The following is a 19,257-nucleotide window of genomic DNA, read 5'->3' as shown; positions in this document are numbered from 1 at the left end:
TTTACTTTGTTGTTAGATGAAAAAATTAGGATTTATTGTTGATATATGTTTTGTACATTATGAATTTGGGGGTTTTATAATGGTTGTGTGGAATGTAGATATTCTCTCATGTGTTCAATTTGGTTTTGAATTGTGAAATGATAAATGGAATGATTAATGATGTATTCAAAGCTAATATGAATGGTTTAATGTGATTTTTTTGGATTCCAGGTCAACTCGGGTCGAATTTCAACTTAGGTAAAGACACCAATTGACCTTTAACCTAGGTTAAGTTAATTCGACCTTCGTCTAGGCCGACTTAACTCGATTATTCGACCTAACTTTTTGCCTAGGCCACTCGGCATGGTTCGACGATCGGTTTTGTCCTAGACCGACTCAACTTGGTTCTTCAACCTAGTCGACTCAACTCATTTTCAATTCGAATTGACTCGTCCCGACCTTTGACTCGAGTCAACTTTACTCAACCTTCAACTTAGACTGACTCGTCTTAATTATTCGACTTGAGCCTACTTATCTTAACCTTCAACTTGGACCAACTCAACATAAGATATATTTGGATCAACTCTATTAATCTTAACTTAACCTAAACTTAATTTGATCTGAACCTAACTTAAATCATCTACTTGACTTAGTCTTAACTCAACTTTGCCTATTTTAAACTAAAATGGATTCACATGACCAATCCATGAATTATTACTATTTGTCGTATGAATTGGATTTCATGTTGTTATATGCTTTTTTTACTACGATCCATATGGAAAGTCAAATCTTATAACTAAGTCACCAAATTAGTGTAATTTTATTTTAAATGCTAATATATATATATATATATATATAATATTATGTCTTTAAATTTAAAATGTGTGTAGCGTTATGAAAGGGGAAAGCTTAAAAAAAAAAGAAAACATTATCCATTATGGATGCTGGCACCGCCGGTTGCCATTCCTGTTATCTTATTTCCATCCAATTATTTTCACACCCAATGCTGCCTTTTTCATTAATTATTATCATATTATATATTTTTTCCTTTTTCTTGGGATGGGGGCGGAAGGCAAAAGAAGGGTGCAGAGTATTTTAACATAATTGATTTTCATCAATTATTTTTCAACTTGTTTACAAACTTTTTTTTTTTCAATCATTGAATCTTTTATTTATATTGATTTCATTATAAAAATGCTTAAATTAGTTGAATATTTGACTACAATAAATTTTATATATTTTACTCATGTTTAATCTTTGAAGTATTGTTTCTTCGATATAAGATTTATTACTTTCAAGTAACCATACTTATATTTTTACAAGTTTAAAATAAACTGTATTTCTACAAGTCGTAAATAATAAAATATTACTATAACAATTTCAATAATACCCATATTTTTTTATTAAAAATGATGTCGTAACATATTAATTTTTTTCTTAATTGTTACTTCATATTTTTTTATTTACGACTTTTATTACTAAATTTTGATATAAATATCAATACTTAATCGTGTAAGTATCTTTTAATAACAAATATCAATATAATATTTATATAAATAATAAATTTTATCTTAAAGATATGCAATATTTTTCTATTTTAAAAAAAAAATATTCAGACTAAATTGAAACAAATAGAGTGGGGATTAGATTAGATTGAAACAACTAAACATATATGAGTACTAAATTAAAACAAATAGACATATGTGCACACTAAATTGAAATCAATACAATGACAATTGACAAGGACACCAACACATGGCAGTATCTTGTTATGTGGCACTCATAATGTCACGTGTCACATCAAGGATTTGACACGTGACAATTTTTTGTTAATTCAAAAAAAATTAAAAATAAAAAAAAAATAAAAAAAATCAGAAGTTGACATGTGACATGCGGTTAACGGTGTTAATAATTTTTTCTGAAAGGGACTAATTAAAACATTTTTTTTTTCAAAAATTGAGACAAAATTGAAATTTTTTAAAAATGGGTATCAAACTGAAACTTCCAAACAAAAATGAGTAATATTCGACTAATTAAACTTAATTTTTTTTCTAATTAGTAAATAGGACAATTAAAAAATTTCTCATAAAAATCACTATTTTTATTTATTTATTTACAAGAATAGTTACTAAAAAAAAGTTAGATCTTAGTCTTTGAAAAATCAAATTTCGATCTTTTCAGAATAAAACGTGTATAATAAATTAAAAAAAATGCTGTATGTGGATTTTATATCTACAATCCCCTAAAAAGTAAAAAAGAAAGTAAAAGTATGAAAATAAATTTAAAAAAATGGAGTTATAGCGTTCATTTGATGTAGGTCGGTGAGAATAAATAATATAATAGTGAGTGGTCCTCACTGGTGTAAAAAACTGCTATTATTCACCAACTAAAGTGTAAAAAAAAGTTTGATATTTAGATTATATACAGTTGTACGCTAAATTAAATTATATTTAGAAACAAAATCAGATTTTTTTATTACATTAACTAATTAATGTTAAAATTAAGATAAAACATGTGGGTTTACAATGATAGTTTCCAAAAATATTTTCTTTGAAAATTATGTGCTAAAGCACTTTTACTCAACACAATAATTCAAACTATTATATAGATGCACGATATTCAGTATTATGTTATTTTGAATGATATTAAAATCAACTCTTTTAAATAATTCAAGTAATTAAGGCGATCTAAATTTTAAAATTTTGTGCGCAATCAATGAATATAATAGATTATGGCTTTAAAAAAAACATGATGATAGTTTTGTGGTGGTTGTTGGAACCAATTAATACTTTTAGGATACATAACCTCATCATATCACTTTTGCAAAGATTCTTTATGATGTGATCACTTTCGGATCTTCCTTCTCCTAATGTGAAAATCTTGTTCACTTGAATTTCATTTATGCTTGATATTAATAATTTTTATCCAAATAATTTTGATTTTTTAAGGTTTTATAAGGAAATATTATATAGAATTATGATATTTTGATTTTTACAATTTTAATCTGCATTTTGTATTTTTTGACGCGATTCAGCATCGAGTATTAAATTTTTCAAAAAAAATAATGATACATTAATCAATGTTATACACTAAACCAAATCAGAAAATACAAAATGAAAATTTTGGAGTTAAAATATGATTTTTTTATTTTATATATATATATATATATATATTATTTTTTTTTTCGTCCATGTTATACAACAAACCTAACACAAACATAATGTCTTAATGGAACCTTTCATGTCCCAACCAAACATTTTTAAAATTAAATTTTGGTTTTATATGATCTCATTCGTCTAGGTAAGCAAGCCAAATTAAATCCAAAATTTGCAAAGTCTAATCCATTGAATATTGCTTCTTAATATGAACAACCATTATAGAAGCATGATAGAAATGTTTTGTAAATTACCGAGTCTCATGCATAATTGTGGAGATGATGATGATGTGTTATTTTAACCATCTCACATGAAAAAGTCAACATATAAATATTTCTATTATTAATTGCCGACTCAAAAGTTCTCCTTTCATGCATTGTGTGAAGAAGTATGGAGTAATGTATTATGAATGCATTTTAAATGTTCAATTAATTAATTCATCAGTTTGGATAGTCAATGCATAATTAATAAAGTGTTTCATAATCAATGGATTTTTAATTTACTATCAAAAGAAAAAGTAGGATTTTATTTACTTCTGTTGTAATTTCTTATTTAAGTGTTTTGAAATAAATTAAATTTTATTAATATTTTCTCTCTTCTTTTTTATAAGTATATGTAAGTACAATATTTACATATGAAGTGAAAATAAGGATATATAACTCAAAAGGTCTTCATATTTTAAGAAATAATCTCGTCATTAATGCCAGTTTCATATAACAAATTAGAAAGTGAAATGTAATCTTATATAGCATTATTTTTTTAACGAAAGACATACGAGAAAAATAAAAATGATTTTTAAGTAAATTAAACTCGATTTATTTACGCTAGTTTTGAAGAAAATTAAACATAATAAATTAGTTTATAAAAAAATGTTCCATTTTAATTTTTTTAAATAAAATATAAAAATATATTTACTTTAATAATATTAATTTGGCATTGAATATTTTTGTACATAGATGATCATATTTAAGATAAAATATGAAATATGTACAGAGTCGTGGAATCTTCATATATATATATATATATATGATGTGATGATTATAAAGTATTTAGATAAAAATAATATAAATTGTGGTCATATATTTAAGATGATATATGAATTTTTATTTGATTTGTGAATTAAGTATCGAGACCTATATTTTAATATAGATCTTATAGTTTTAGTGATAAAATCCAAGAGAGGTTGCAACATGTCTAGTTATGTGGTGAGTTGTAATCAACTTATTATGATCCTATATTATTGGGTTCATATGTAAATTTAGGTTTTTATCGAATCAAATGTTAATCTAGTAAAACTTATTTAATAGAAGTCTTTCAAAAGGAGTTAGTTGATATTCCATTTATCAAATATGAAAATGCTATATTAACTCATTTTTTCTTATCCACTTTTGACATTTGGCAATTGAGGTTTAATTTTAATTTTGCATTCCAGTTATTTTAGGATAATTGACGTTGGCATTTTGTGTGCATTAGATTTAGGAGATTAAAAGGGCGTGTGATAAGCTTTTGAAAGAGAAAATCTAGTTTCGTATCCATTCTCTCATGCTCGCTCAAACCAAATCGCTCCTCCTTTCCAATTTCTCCTTCTCGCTAAAATGAAACCGCTCATCCCACTAAAGGTGTGTGTCACTCTTTCACTCCACTATTAATTACAATCTTTCAATTTCTAGAAAAATAAAGGACATCAAAACAAACCAAGATATTCAAATGACATATATTATCTATATCATTCTACAATACCTATTATACCTTTCGTCATTTTAGTAATACCATTAATTGTTATTGCTTCGCCACTGAAAAGTAAACCCACAAAACCACTTTTATTTAAGTCAAATTTTACGTCAACTCTAACTACACATAACCCCAAACCCATACATACATCTATCATAGTTAAGGGCACCAGGTGTTACCTGATACGAAATAATTCCTCCACCACAACCTATCGGCTAAAAAACTCCTTTAATAGCGAACCGCAAATATCTAAAGGCATCTCCATATACAAACACCATTCGAAAGGTGTGTCTCCAATTTGTGAACGATAAGCACACCATTCATTTCAACAATGTATTTTTTTTTCTCAACACAATTACGAAGTCGTACCTATAGTTCCATAGAAAAAAGCACAACACATTTTCTTTATCTGCTTTGACTTTAGCCTTACCACCCACATGACTGATATAAAACATATTACACCAAACATAATCAAGGACACATAAACAACATTCCAATTAACCTAAAAAACGCTAAAAACATCATTAAACAAACTTCATAAAGGTTACCTTACCTATCCAATTACTACACAAAAAATTGACTGCACATAAACACTTCAAGTAACAGTACAAGTAAGAAAGCTAACTTTTTTTGTGTTCAACTACAATTCATGAGTTTTGTATCGTCCAGGGAATGACCAACCTCAACATGCTCATTTCGATTTTGACCAAAAAATAAAACGAAGAGTTTCATTAAATATTTGTCATGGGCTGAGGTGACGAGCAATGAATCTGAGCAGGATTTGGGCCGAGTTTCTCGGCAGAGAGTTAGGATAGGTGTACTGCCTAGGGATCGAGGTCGGAATCTGACCTAGTTCCATTCTCGGATAATCTTTTACTTGCTCAGAATACTCGGTTAAGTCATATGATTAGTTGGCCCAAAACCCAATCCACATGCGACAGTCCCAACCCATTAACGAGATTAGCATGGTCCAAAGAAAGCGGTCCAAAGAACTCCCTGGATATTCTCCGAGATATTAGGGCAGAAAAATAGGAATCGGTTGCTGATATTTTGCCACATTAACACGTCTTCCTACAAATAAGGTAAGTAGGAGGCCTATATAAAGGAGAAGAGAGGAAAAGATAGGGGGACCTTTTCTTGGAACCAGAACTACGAAACTCCAGAAAGAAAAATGCATATCTACTAGTATAAGAGCCAAAAATGTAGTTTATTCTTGGTTTTGTGTCTCCTTGAGATTCGAGACCGAACATTAACATACCCAAACTCAATCAACACTTTAACCAATCATTGACAACCAAACCATTATAATTAAAACATTTAAATGATGAAAAATATCCCAAACACGACAAAAGAAATATCACATTTTTAACCCAACAATAACAAAGATGAAAACCTATTTATCGCCATGGAAATGGGGTTACAAGTATGTTACCAACAAGTGGTGAAATGGGTATTGTCTGTGCAAAGTACGAGATTCGCGAAACTGAGAACAATCACACAATAAACCTAGTTTTACTTACGACTGACATAATCCCAGTGTGCAAGAATGACAATGAAATACTGCAATGTGGTTTCCTTTGAGCAATAAAGAGAGAATATCGAGACAACAACAATAACAACTCAAGAACCACACTCATGACTATAGGTTTGTAACCACTGGGAGAACGAAAACAATGTTTCGTAGGGACTGGAAGAACGATGGAAGTGGAATGTGCAAGAAGGATATAATGGAATGAGAAAGTGACACACATTTAAGATGAGCAACTTCGTTTCAGCGAGAAGGAGAAACTGGAAAATATGAGCAATTTTGTTTGAGTGAGCCAAGAGAATGGTCGCGAAACTAGATTTTCTCTTTCAAAAGCTTATCACACACCCTTTCAATCTCCCAAATGCAACGAGTACAAAATGTTGGCACCAACCATCCCAAAATAATTGTAAATGCAAAATTAAAATTATACCTTAGTTGCCAAATAGGTGTGTCAAAAGTGGGTAAGAAAAAGGTGGGTCAATGTATCATTTCCGTATCAAATATTCTTTATATATAAATCCATGTAAGGTCTATATAGTTGTATATGTTGGATTTTTAATAAAATTAAATTGTTGTGATTTGTTAATTAAAATGTATTCTTTTAATATTTATCTTTTAAGTAAAAAATATATTTCAATAATTTATCTTGTACAATAACTATACTTTCTATACGGACAAATATAAATAAAAAACATAGGAGTAACAATTTAAAGAAAATGAGAGTTTTATTTGCGAAATTTTGTTTTTGTGTAAAAGTTTGTATTTATATATTTATATTTGATGTATGATTTAAGTTGTAATTTTTCTATTGCTATAAGCTTTGTAGAAAACCTTTCACGAGTTTATAAGTTTGGACAATGATATTATAACTCTCATTTTTTGATTCTCATCCTTTATTTCATGACATGACTTAGTGTGTACCATTGATTAATGTATCACTATCTTTTCTTTTGAAAAAAATCAATGATCCACACTAAGCCAGTCACACTAAAAGTAAAGGCTGAGAAAAAAAAAATGAAAGTCAACTTATAATTTTCATGAGTTTATAATATAATAGGTCTTAGTTTTTGAGTGTTACAAATTTAACATTAATTAGTAAGAGATATAAAAGTCCCATGATAATTTTTGGTTTGACCCGTATATTAAATCTACATACAAATATTAAATATGAATTATATTTGAATAAAAATACTAAATAGATTAAACAACATACATTTGTATAAGTATATATTTTTCATATTCATTTAAAAGGAATATAAGGGATACGTATTCGTACAAATGAGAATCATGGGTGATATGATTTTTTTTATTATAATTTCCAAATATATTTACAAAATAAACTTATTATGTTTTTCCAGTCATGTTATCTTGTCTCAAAATTTCATTTTTTAGATTAATTTTAACTTGACCGAAATGTCAGTAAAGTCTAAAATACAGGTATATTAATTAGTATTATTTAATGCATAATCAAACTTACGTTAAAAAAGTGTGTTTAAATAATCGTGGTGTTATTTTACACACATCAAATTTACATTATTAAACTACTAAATGGTAATATATTATAAAGTAGTAATATATGAGTCGCGATGCTAAAAGTATTCCGTAATTAATTAGGGTCAGTCAAAGTAATTTAATTCAATTATTTAATATTATTTTTATTGGATTTGAAAATTTAATTAAATAGGTACATCCAATCTAACACTATCATTTAATATTTTAAAATTATAATTTTAACGATTATTAATAAGTTAAATATAATTGTATTCTTAAAATAACATTTTTTTTCATAACGTAATAACACTTATTTCAATATATTCATTCACTAATATCTTATAAAGTGCCACTTCATTTATTTTTTCTTTTAACATCAAATTATTTATAATTATTATTCTGATTATGATTAACAACACGAATAAGTTTAAATTAAGCTACACAGATTCACGTACACATGCATATACCTTATAGTAATACCATTATATGTAATAAGTAAAATCAAACTTTCTACAACAATATAATAAAATAAGACAGAGGAAGGATGGACCATTAACTTTCACATGGATTTCTCGTCTAAAATATTTTTATTCTTTGTGTATCAGTGATAATTTCCGATTTTAATATTCTTGAATCCTTCAACAAAAAAAATGCAGAATTATAATAATATATTTAATAATTCTAAAATAAGTTTTTCTAGAAACAGTAAAATGTAAATATTAGTTTTTTAAAACTAAGAAAGTTTAAATACATTTTTAACTTTGTTAGGGTTTCAGTTAATTATGTAAATTTATTTTTTATTTTTAGTCTTATGAGATATTGTCAGTATTAATCATTCTAATTTTTATATTAAGAATCAATGGAAAAAAGTTAATTTTAAAGACTTTAAATTAAAATTTTTAAAATAATAAGATACACGTGCAAGGCATGGATAGATGTTTCACCTAGACGGATACACCGAGGGGTGAGACAAACGAGTCCAAGTCACAGTCACAGCCACAGCGAGACAGCCCCGTGAACAGAGGGTGAGAATATCAGTGTCGCCAAAGTGAAAACATAGTGAAAAAGAAAAGAAAATAAACGACTTGTGTGCGTTAAGGTTAGCGGTGGTGTGTATGTGTTATGTCTTCAAGTGTCCTGCATGCATTTTATGCATCTGTTGCTTTGCATGCACACACACTCTCTCTCCTCTTTCTCTCTCATCACTTTCTCTCTCTATACAGACACACACCTCGGTTTCTCTCTCTGTAAAATTTCAGGTCAATTTCCATTGCCTTATGCTGATTTCAGTGCTTTCGCTCTGTTTTTTCTTCGTTGCTCTGCCTATATTCTTCCCCAGCTAAGTGTTGATGTAACAGATGATGTGTGTGGTTGTTAAGATTTGAGGAGATAGATTGATAGATAGAGGTAGCTAGCACTACGAAGTCGGGTTCTTTTATGTTCATGTGAATGACCCATTGGTTGGTTTTCACTTGGGGTGAGACAAAGGTTTGTTTTTTCGTCTTGGGGTTCTGTTTCATTGTAACCCCTTTGTGAATCTTGAAGCTTTCTGCATGGGTGTGTATGGAGTCTGAATAAATTTGTGATGATGGGTCAAAGTGTTTTTTTGTTGTTTTGGTTTTTGGTTTAGGGTTTGTGATTTTGATTTGAGTTTTGGATTGTATTTCCTTGGCAGTGGAATTTTGGATTTTGCATCAATGGGTTCTGATATTTGCGTCGTTAATGGTTCGTGCACTCATGAATGGAGAAAGGGGTGGCCTCTGCGATCTGGTGGATTCGCCCAACTGTGCTGCAAGTGCGGGTAAATTTGAGTCCTTTTCCTTTGAATTTCATCTATTCGTCAATTATGGGGGGAGTGGATGATGCGAGGGTAGTTTTGGGGATACGATTTTGGGACTCGTTCTTGTTGATGTTGTTTTTATAATCGGATGCATTTTTTAGTTTTTGATTTTGGTGTAATTAGTCTCATGAGGGTTGAAACTGTATTTGCGAGGCTTGGTTTGGTCCTTTTTTTTGCCCTTCCCGGGATTTTGTGGTTTTAAGTGTGTCTGTTTAATATCAAGGAACTATCGCATTGATGTGAATAAGAATCACATTAAGTGCTCAATTCAGAGAAGAGTATTTATGCCATGCAATGCTTTTTACTTTTCTGATGACAATATGAAGTTGTTGCTGATTAAGGGCGGGGATTAATGCTGCTAATTTGGGAAATATTTCTAGAGAATGACTTGGTGACGGTGTTCTGGTCATAATGATTGTGAAATAAAAATTCTTAATTGTTATAGTAAAAAATAGATTATGTATTTTTTTATTTCATAATATATATTTTGTTGACTAATGTTGGCTTATATCTGTAATGCTAGATTTATGGAGGAGTGGAAGGGTGACATCCATGAGCCATTGTAAGTGTCATAATGTGGCGATTATATAAAAGGCAATGTGGCGAATATATATATTTTTCCTTAATGTGGATGCAGTAAATGCATGATTGGTTCATTTTCAATATTTTAGTGTAGTTCTACTATTCTAACCAAGGTTTTAAGTCGTGGTTTCCTTGCAATCCTTGACATTGCGAGAAATTGCAGGTATATGTGGGTGATATGGCAACTGTGGTTGCAGGCTGTTTTTTAAAACCAAGATTCCAGAATAACTTTTTAAGTTGGTGATTGTTGTCATAGGTGTTACTGGTTATTGTAAAAAACATTTATTTTATCCCTCATAATGATAAGGAAATTTTAGTTCATGTGATGCACTAGTACTTATGTATATGTATCTAGCTGAGTCTATTTAATTTTTAAATAAATGTCACTTAGAATTATTTTTTCTGTTAGATAGTTTCATACAATTGTACCTGGTTGCAGTAATTGTAGTGCCATGTTTCTTGTTTATCCTGGAAAGTACTTTTTCTCTGTATACCGAAGCATCTTGCTCCTTGATAGTGTAGGGTGTGTTAAAAAGAGTTGATTGCAAATGGTAATCAATAATTGAAAGTATGAATCGATCTTAGGTTTAGTTTTCTTATTGAAGTTTTGTCATGGTAATGTAATATTATCTCTGTACATATCTTCCCTGTCATATCTTTGGTAGTTTTGCCATGCATTTTATTAGTAATAATTCATTTATTGATTCTTTATATTTCCCACTTGGAAATGCTTAATATGTCAGATCCGCATATGAGAATTCAGTTTTCTGCAGCAAATTCCATCACCAACAAACTGGTTGGAGGGAGTGTAACTTTTGCAACAAGGTAAAATGGTATTCTATTTTCATGTAACTATTCAGGCATTCCCTTTGTTCCTTAGTCATTGAAGTCTATTTGATTTGGTTTCACAGCCTATCCACTGTGGTTGCACGGCATCTAGATCTTTGTTCGAGCATCTTGACTTTGGTGGTATAGGATGTGTTAGCTGTGTAAATACTAGCCAACTTAGTACGGTAAGTTTAATCTGGAAGTTTTCCGGCTATAATTTTTTGTTATTTTCTATTTAATGCAGCATGTCCTCATTTCTTGCTAAATCTTGAATCTGGGATCTCACTTTTATTGTACATGAACGCATGTTTGACATCATTCTTTTGCCCCATAATGTATGTGGAATGCATGCATATGCTTCGGATTTGGATAAATCCTATATAAAAGTGATCATTGGAAGACCTCAAGCTTTTTGATATATAGAATACTCTTCTAATTATGTTCAGCACGTTACTTGCTGCTGCTTGCTTGCTGGTTCTTTGAAGTGATCCCGTGTCTTGTTGTTCTGCCATGACACATGCAGTTGGGCAAGATTTTGGAAAAAGTTGACTTAGGTGTATTGTGTTTTTTATCCTCTGACAATTTCGCTGGTTCCTTCTGTTTGATGTTTTTCTGCAGATGAGGAATATTGAAAATCCAAATGGGCCTGTTTCATTGATAAAAAATAATGCAAGTGATCGGCCTTCTCGTTCTGAGGGAAGAATGTTTGCGCGTGGTGTTGATGAAGGAAAACTTATGCAGTTCTGCAAAATTATTGAAGCTAGTGAATCCAGCAGATGGAATAATGCTCAAAGAGATGGTATCGTTTCACGTCATGGCCACAACAACCAAGAAGCCAAATGTTCATTCGGGGAAGGAGACATTGGTTTTTCAAATGTGGTGAAGCCATCTGTTCAGTCATTAACATTTGGTACATTAGAAAATAATAGGTCACCATGGGAGATTAAAAACATTCACGAAGCAAATGCTCAGCCATCATTGAGTATGTACCTGGGAAATGCATCTGGGAACAACTCTGTCATGCCTTCTGCTGGAGAGGCTGTGGAAGGAAGACTTGAGGGAAAAACATCTCCTTTTCATCAAGGCCAAAGATCTCGTCCTATATTTCCAAAACCACTGAAGAGTAGTGGGCTTACCATGAATGTGGAAATAGAAAAAGGTGCACTTTCTCAATCTCGAGTTGCTCGGCCACCTGCAGATGGCAGAGGAAAGAATCAGTTACTTCCTCGATACTGGCCGAGGATTACCGATCAAGAGCTGGAGCGACTTTCCGGAGAGTATCCTTTATATTTTTTATTTGGCTGTTTTGAACATGTATTATGGACTCTTAGTATACAGTACACCCCTTGTTTATCATTAGTTTTCCTTAATGTATGATAACAGTTTGAAATCTGCAGTTGTGCCATTATTTGAGAAGGTATTAAGTGCCAGTGATGCTGGTCGAATTGGCCGTCTTGTTCTCCCAAAAGCCTGCGCTGAGGTATCTTTGGGGTTTTGTTCTTTAGTTTCCTTATTTTCTGTGCTTGCTTTGTTATCTCTGTATAAGTCTATGGAGAGGTGTTTCTGCAATTTTTTCTGTTTATAAATTTTAAAATATCTCTTTATCCTGTAATAGCTGAAATAATCCAAACTGGCCTATGATTTGCAGGCATATTTCCCTACTATTTCACAATCTGAGGGTGTTCCTCTGCGAATGCAAGATGTGAAGGGGAATGAGTGGACATTTCAGTTCAGATTTTGGCCAAATAACAACAGTAGAATGTATGTATTGGAGGGTGTGACCCCATGCATACAGGCCATGCAATTACGCGCTGGTGATACTGGTAAGAATAAAGCCAGGGAATAAACCTTGCACATGCCTTAGATAGGCGGCTAGCTGTGTGTTATAAATATTGTTCCTATAATCTTTTCAAGACAAATAGAAGAATTCAATGCCTTGAAAAATTAATCTCTTGTGCATAATTTACTGGTTAGTATGAGGGGTCAAGCTTCAAATATTCTTTGAGGTTAATATGTATTGCAAATCTGAATAGCTATTATTCTTTTGTATGATGCTTTTATGCAGTAACATTTAGTCGGATAGATCCTGGAGGCAAACTTGTAATGGGTTTCAGAAGGGCATCAAATTCTCCAGATACACAGGTTTTGGGACAAATGTCCATTACTGTGTGGTCTCTTCTTTTAATAATACATCTCTGTTATTATTATTAATTTTTTCTGTTGCTGAGTATGATAAATGACTATTGTCAAACAGGATACCTCCACATCTGCACAATCTAATTCAGCAAAGGGAACCACCTCTGCTGGAACTGAGAATCCGCCATCAGGAAGTAATCATGCCAATCTTCTCCTTTCAATGAAAGGGAATGTGGAACCTAACTTTAATGGACAAAGAGAACATCCAGTTTTGGGTACTGGAACTTCTGGGTTGCTTATAACTGAAACTAATGGGATGATGACAAACAATACTTCACTACAGCGAAAAGTTTCAGTTTTAGAGAAGAAGAAGACTCGTAATATTGGGCCTAAAAATAAGAGGCTGCTTATTGACAATGAAGATGCCAGGGAGTTAAAACTTACATGGGAAGAAGCACAGGATTTACTTCGTCCTCCTCCTTGTGTCAAGCCAAGCATCGTCACAATTGAGGACCAAGTATTTGAAGAATACGATGTAAGTGTGACGGTGTCAAATGAGTCCATACATTTTTATTTTGTAGGTTAGCTATTGCGAGTTGAATATGGACTGATGTAGTTTGAAGAATTCTATTCAAATTTCTTTGCCCCAGCTAATTTATGTGATTTATGCACTTCATTTCATTCAGGAACCCCCAGTTTTTGGAAAGAGAACTATATTCAGTACCTGTTCTTCTGGGTAAGAATCCAACCTTCCGGCATATTTGGCATTGTATTTGGTACATTCGAACACTACTTTTTTATCACTCAGGATTTAATCTTACCTATGAATTTGTTCATCCACCTGACAACTGTTTGGTATTTTCCTGAATTCATGTGTGCTGTGGCAATAGTTGTATCAGAATTAGGCATTGGATCTTAGTTATTCTCCACAAGAGCACTTGGACTTGTTATATTGATGTGAGCAAATTTTCAACTTGTGCTTGATTATGTTAACTATGTCATTCAGGGTGAAGGCACAATGGGCTCAATGTGATGATTGCTCTAAATGGCGAAAGCTTCCCGTTGATGTTCTTCTTCCTGCCAATTGGACATGTTTTGACAATATTTGGGATTCGAGAAGGTGTTCCACTATTATTTACTTGAAGAAGACTACTTCATATGAGATAGTGATAGAATGATCTAAAATTCTTATTGTGACATGATTTTTTCAGATGTTCATGCACAGTACCTGAAGAGCTGAGTTCAGGGGAATTAGAAAATCTTTTGAAACCCGACAAAGGTGTGATTCTGATATCTGTAATTTTGATATACTCTGTGTGTCATGTTTGAGATTGGGTTGAGGTTGAGGTTTCTGTCGCTTACAATTAATTGAATGTTCAAATTGAAAGATTCACCCTGCAAGTTCTGCATTCAGCACTATACTTAGATTCCATCTGGGGGTCTAACATGCAAATTGCTATGCTTTTATAACTGTGTGTGTTGTAGTGCCACATAAACCGCAATTTTACTTCCGAAATCAAAATTAGTCCTACATGGTTAACACAAAATCTTTGTGCTGTTCTCAATGCTTTGCAGATTTTAAGAAGCGAAGAAGTGATGAAAAGAGCAAGTCAATCCAAGAACATGAGGCATCTGGCTTGGAAGCTCTTGCCAGTGCAGCAGCCCTGGGAGATAATCTTGTTGACACGGCCGAATCGTCGGCCGGAGCCACCACCAAACATCCTAGACACCGTCCCGGCTGCTCTTGCATTGTGTGCATCCAGCCACCAAGTGGCAAGGGGCGACACAAGCCGACATGCACATGCAACGTGTGCCTGACCGTGAAGCGGCGGTTCAAAACCCTGATGCTGCGAAAGAAAAAACGGCAATCCGAACGCGAAGCAGAAGCAGAAGCTGCCCAGAAAGATCAAGTTCTCCCCAAAGAAGAGTCAGATACCAATGAAACATCAAGAGATGATGCAACTCAGTTGGAGAAAGAGGTAGTGGGACTAAGCAGAAGTCAAGCTGAAGCGGGTGAGTCCAGTGCTGCTGGACAAATTGATCTGAATTCTGATCCCAACCGTGACGACATGGTAATTGATTTATCAGCAGTTCTGTTTTGTGAATCAGACCCTACTACAGAACATGAATATATGAACCAAAATGATCCAAGAAGCTACAATAATGAATTGCAGAACGGTGAGAATTCTTCTTTGCACACTCCTCAATCCAATGGAGAAGGTCAGAGACACTTCTCTGATCTAAGAAGCTTTGCATCCCTTATGTGGAACCAAGAAAGAAGAGATGAAGAAGACAATGAACCCAACCAAAACCACAACAATCTTTGTTAACAATTTCTTTATTCTTACATTCAACCCTTGTTATATTTATCTTTACTTGCACTCACAGTACAGTTTTTGGTTTCTTTTACAGAGGGGTGGTCCAAGATAGTTCTTCTTCATATAAAAAAATAATGTATTTTTTAGTAGTTTATCTTTGAAGCCTTTTTTTTTTCATGGACGTGGGTCGTGCACATTTCTTTCTCCGACAATGATTTTGTTAATTTGTTTGTTGGTTATATGAATGAAACACAGGAAAAGGTTTACATGTTAGTATGTTTCTCTGCATATGTTCATGATTATATATATTTTTGTTTTTATCATTAAGCGGCGAGATTCTACGGCAATAACGATATAACACGTGGTTATTGCATTAATTATGATTGTCTTGGAGTCGATAATAGTTTCTTTTTGGGTGTGAAATCATTACAGTTTTTGTTAGATATAGATTCTTTCCAAGAAAAAAGAACTAGGGATGATTAGATTCCAAGGTTCCCAATATACAAACCTAATGTGGTTTTTTACAAGATCTAAGTTCGAAAATTTCCTTAAAATCTAAATGTTGTTTTTGTATTAACTATTTTTTCAATAAATATATTTATTTGAGTGTTTTTTAGTTTAATAAACAGTAGTAAAATACGTTATATTACAGACTTTTTGAGAGTCTAATTTGTCTTGTATAAATAATAGTCAAAACTTCAATTTGACTTTTCCATATATATATATATATATATATATATATATATATATATATATATATATATCAACACAAAAAGTTAATAGAAATTAAATTAAAAAAATATGAATGATGAGAGATTGAAAATATTAAAATGAATACATATTTGAAAAAAATTATTATTTTTACTGATCGTAAGGTTAATTTTGAAAACAAATTAAATATACTTTAGTTATACTAATTAAACTAAAGACTTTTAATATTATAAAATTAATTAATTGGATCTAATTATATAGCAGGACAAAAAAATCAAATGTGTACTTCATAATTTTGTTTGGAGAATGTAACCACTGTCCTAAGAATACGAATTAAGGAATAATAAATGTGCTTTGGTATCATCATTTTTACATTGAAAGCTGAAATAATTAAATACAATAATAAAAATAGTATAAATACATATAATATATTTTATAAGGATAAAAATACCTTTTTAAAGTTTTAGGCAATAACTTACTTTTACAAAACAAGGACTTTAAAATTTTTAAAGTGTCTATTAAAAAGAAAAAAAATTAATTAAGTTTCAAATTGACACTTTAACTGTTTTTTTTTAACATTTTTAGATGTTTAACACTACTTTTTTTGTTGATTTTTCTATTAATTTATAGTCTCTTATGTTTTTTCTTAATTTTTAGATGTTTAACAATATTTTTTTTGTTGGTTTTTCTGTTAATTTAAACTTTTTTATATTTAATTATATTTAATTTTTAGCAACATTAAAATAAAATTATTTTATTATTTAATTATTTTTTAACTTTTATTTGTGAACATTAAATAAAATATTAAATCCACATGCACAATATTTATAGACATTTTTGTCCTTTAAAAAAAATAAAGTTGCATTAATGATTATTAGATCAGATTTTATTTAATATCACATCTATTTATATACTTTTGTAGGATCCAACGTATATTAATTATCCTTAACACTGATTAAGAAGACCCATTTTGTTTTGGTAGTTTAATGCTGGCACTTTGGAAGTCAGTAATCCTTTGTTTTCGAACTCAATTAAGAGAAAGGCACAGAAAAAGCGGTTTAGAAGAGAAAGAAATAAACCTTAACTTTCCTCGTAAAATTTAAAAAGATTTGCATAAAAATTGAAATAATTTATTAATATATTAATGTTTAATAAATTATATCAAAAATTTTTTATTAACATTTACTGTATACTATTATTTTAATAATAAATATTTTATTTATATCTTTTTCTTTATTAAATTAAAATAATTTTATTACATAATCGCATTAACTTAAAAATAATTATTCAATTCTTATATTCTTTCTTAGCAATATCTATTTTTTTTTGTATTTTTCAAATTATAGTATTTTAATATAAATATGTATATTATATGTTTACGCTAGTTCTTATAATAACAATAATAAATAGTTAAAAATCATATTAAAATTAGAAATAAAAGAAAAATATTAATAATAAGTACGTTTATTTTATTTTCTCCTTATTTTTATTATCTTACACCTCATTTAAATAATATCATTTTTTCATTTCTTTTTTTTACCATCAATCCGATTAGCTCATTATTTGAATTCTAGTAATATTATTTTAGGTGTATAATAAATGATGTTTAAAAGAGAAGATTCACCTTATCATGTTCAAAGTTTATGATAATGTTAATAACGGTTAATTTATGAAAGGAAGGAGGGTACTAAGAAAAACAAGATAATTCCTTTCTAAAGTTTAACTATTGTGAGTGAGTGTTTGCTGAAAAAAAAAAGAGACTTTTACTTTTTTTTCTTTCTAATAAATAATTTGAGATCTATTTGCAGAAAGAAAATATTAAAAAAAAGTGAATACCACCTACCAATAAGCTATTTAAAAAACTACGCTTTGAAGTTGTTCAGATATTTATTGAAATGTTGTAAGCTATGTGGATAATATAATTTAAATTGAATTGATTTGTTGTACTATCAAAATCGATCATACGTTAATTTAGGTTTAACTAATATTTTGATCTTCACTTTATCTTTATTTTTTTCTATTTTTATTTAATTTATAATTTTTTTATAAAATAATTTAATTAAGTAATTTTGGTTAGATTTACATAAACTATGTAAAAATTGTGTTATGTATTAGTTTGTATTTTTATTTTTTTTTTAATTTTTTAATTTGTTTTTCAAGTATTAAGATTGTGTTCTGTCACGTATAAATACCACATACAATTATATGTGTTAACGTTAAAGATACGTGAAAATATCTTGTATTCAATTCGATCTCTATATTTAAAATTAATCAACGTTGTCCTCTTAAAATTGGAACTAAATTACAACTAAAAAAAAAAGTAAAGCACACAACTTTCATATGCATGGATTTACTTATTTATTACTTATTTAATTGTAGGTTAAATTATCCTTTTGGTCCCTCTATTTGTCATGAAATTTCATTTTGGTTCTCACATTTTTTGTTGTCTCAATTTGGTCATCATTTTCTTAAAAATGACTCAACTTGGTCATTACCTTTAACTTTGACCAGACGGTGTTAAAGTCAATGTTACATGTCAAATTTCTAGTTTTTTTGAATTTTTTTAATATTTTTTGAATTTTTTTTTGAATTTTTTTTATTTTTGACATGTGTCATTTTACCATTGTGCCACATGTCAAAGTGACTTAATTTGGTCCCTATATTTGTTTTTAGTTTCAATTTAGTTCCAATTTTTGTAAAAATGAAGCAATATTGTTCCTCCTTATATTGAGACTCAATTTAATCTTTGTATACAACTTATGATAATATTCTTAATAAAATTGATATTTTTATTAAATATTTATAGAAATATTTTTAAATATATTTTTTTTTAGTTTTATTATTAAACAAAGTTAAACCCCAAACTTAATTTCAAAAATTAAGAATTTTGTCATCATATATAAAGGCATCAAGTGTATCATATTATACAAACTTGGTAAAAATTAAAAATCAAATAAC

General features: G+C 30.0%; 1 protein-coding gene across 4 annotated transcripts; it reads left to right on the top strand.

Moving 5' to 3' along the window:
- The first annotated feature begins 8,985 nt into the window (after positions 1–8,985).
- Positions 8,986–15,861, top strand: LOC114188640 (B3 domain-containing transcription repressor VAL1-like). 4 transcript variants are annotated; one of them, XM_028077209.2, is made up of 15 exons: positions 8,986–9,143; positions 9,560–9,685; positions 10,248–10,286; positions 11,050–11,131; positions 11,218–11,319; positions 11,753–12,411; positions 12,518–12,614; positions 12,783–12,957; positions 13,200–13,276; positions 13,389–13,805; positions 13,957–14,006; positions 14,277–14,390; positions 14,482–14,549; positions 14,846–15,342; positions 15,445–15,861. In XM_028077209.2, the coding sequence occupies exons 2-15, from the start codon at positions 9,582–9,584 to the stop codon at positions 15,598–15,600; spliced, it is 2,637 nt and encodes an 878-aa protein (XP_027933010.2). In that variant the 5' UTR covers positions 8,986–9,143; positions 9,560–9,581; the 3' UTR covers positions 15,601–15,861. The 4 variants fall into 4 exon arrangements, with proteins under 4 accessions (XP_027933010.2, XP_027933006.2, XP_027933008.2 ...); XM_028077207.2 differs by adding an exon at positions 9,243–9,372 and having other exon boundaries at positions 8,995–9,143; positions 14,846–15,861; XM_028077208.2 differs by adding an exon at positions 9,264–9,372 and having other exon boundaries at positions 9,006–9,143; positions 14,846–15,861.
- The last annotated feature ends 3,396 nt before the right edge of the window (positions 15,862–19,257 follow it).

The sequence above is a fragment of the Vigna unguiculata genome, chromosome 6 (genome assembly GCF_037176805.1).
Source record: "Vigna unguiculata cultivar grain cowpea cultivar isolate G323 ecotype 2 chromosome 6, ASM3717680v1, whole genome shotgun sequence".
In the NCBI taxonomy this organism is placed as follows: domain Eukaryota; kingdom Viridiplantae; phylum Streptophyta; class Magnoliopsida; order Fabales; family Fabaceae; genus Vigna; species Vigna unguiculata.
Note: the sequence above shows the minus strand (reverse complement) of the source record. Positions and strands in the feature narration are given on the sequence as shown.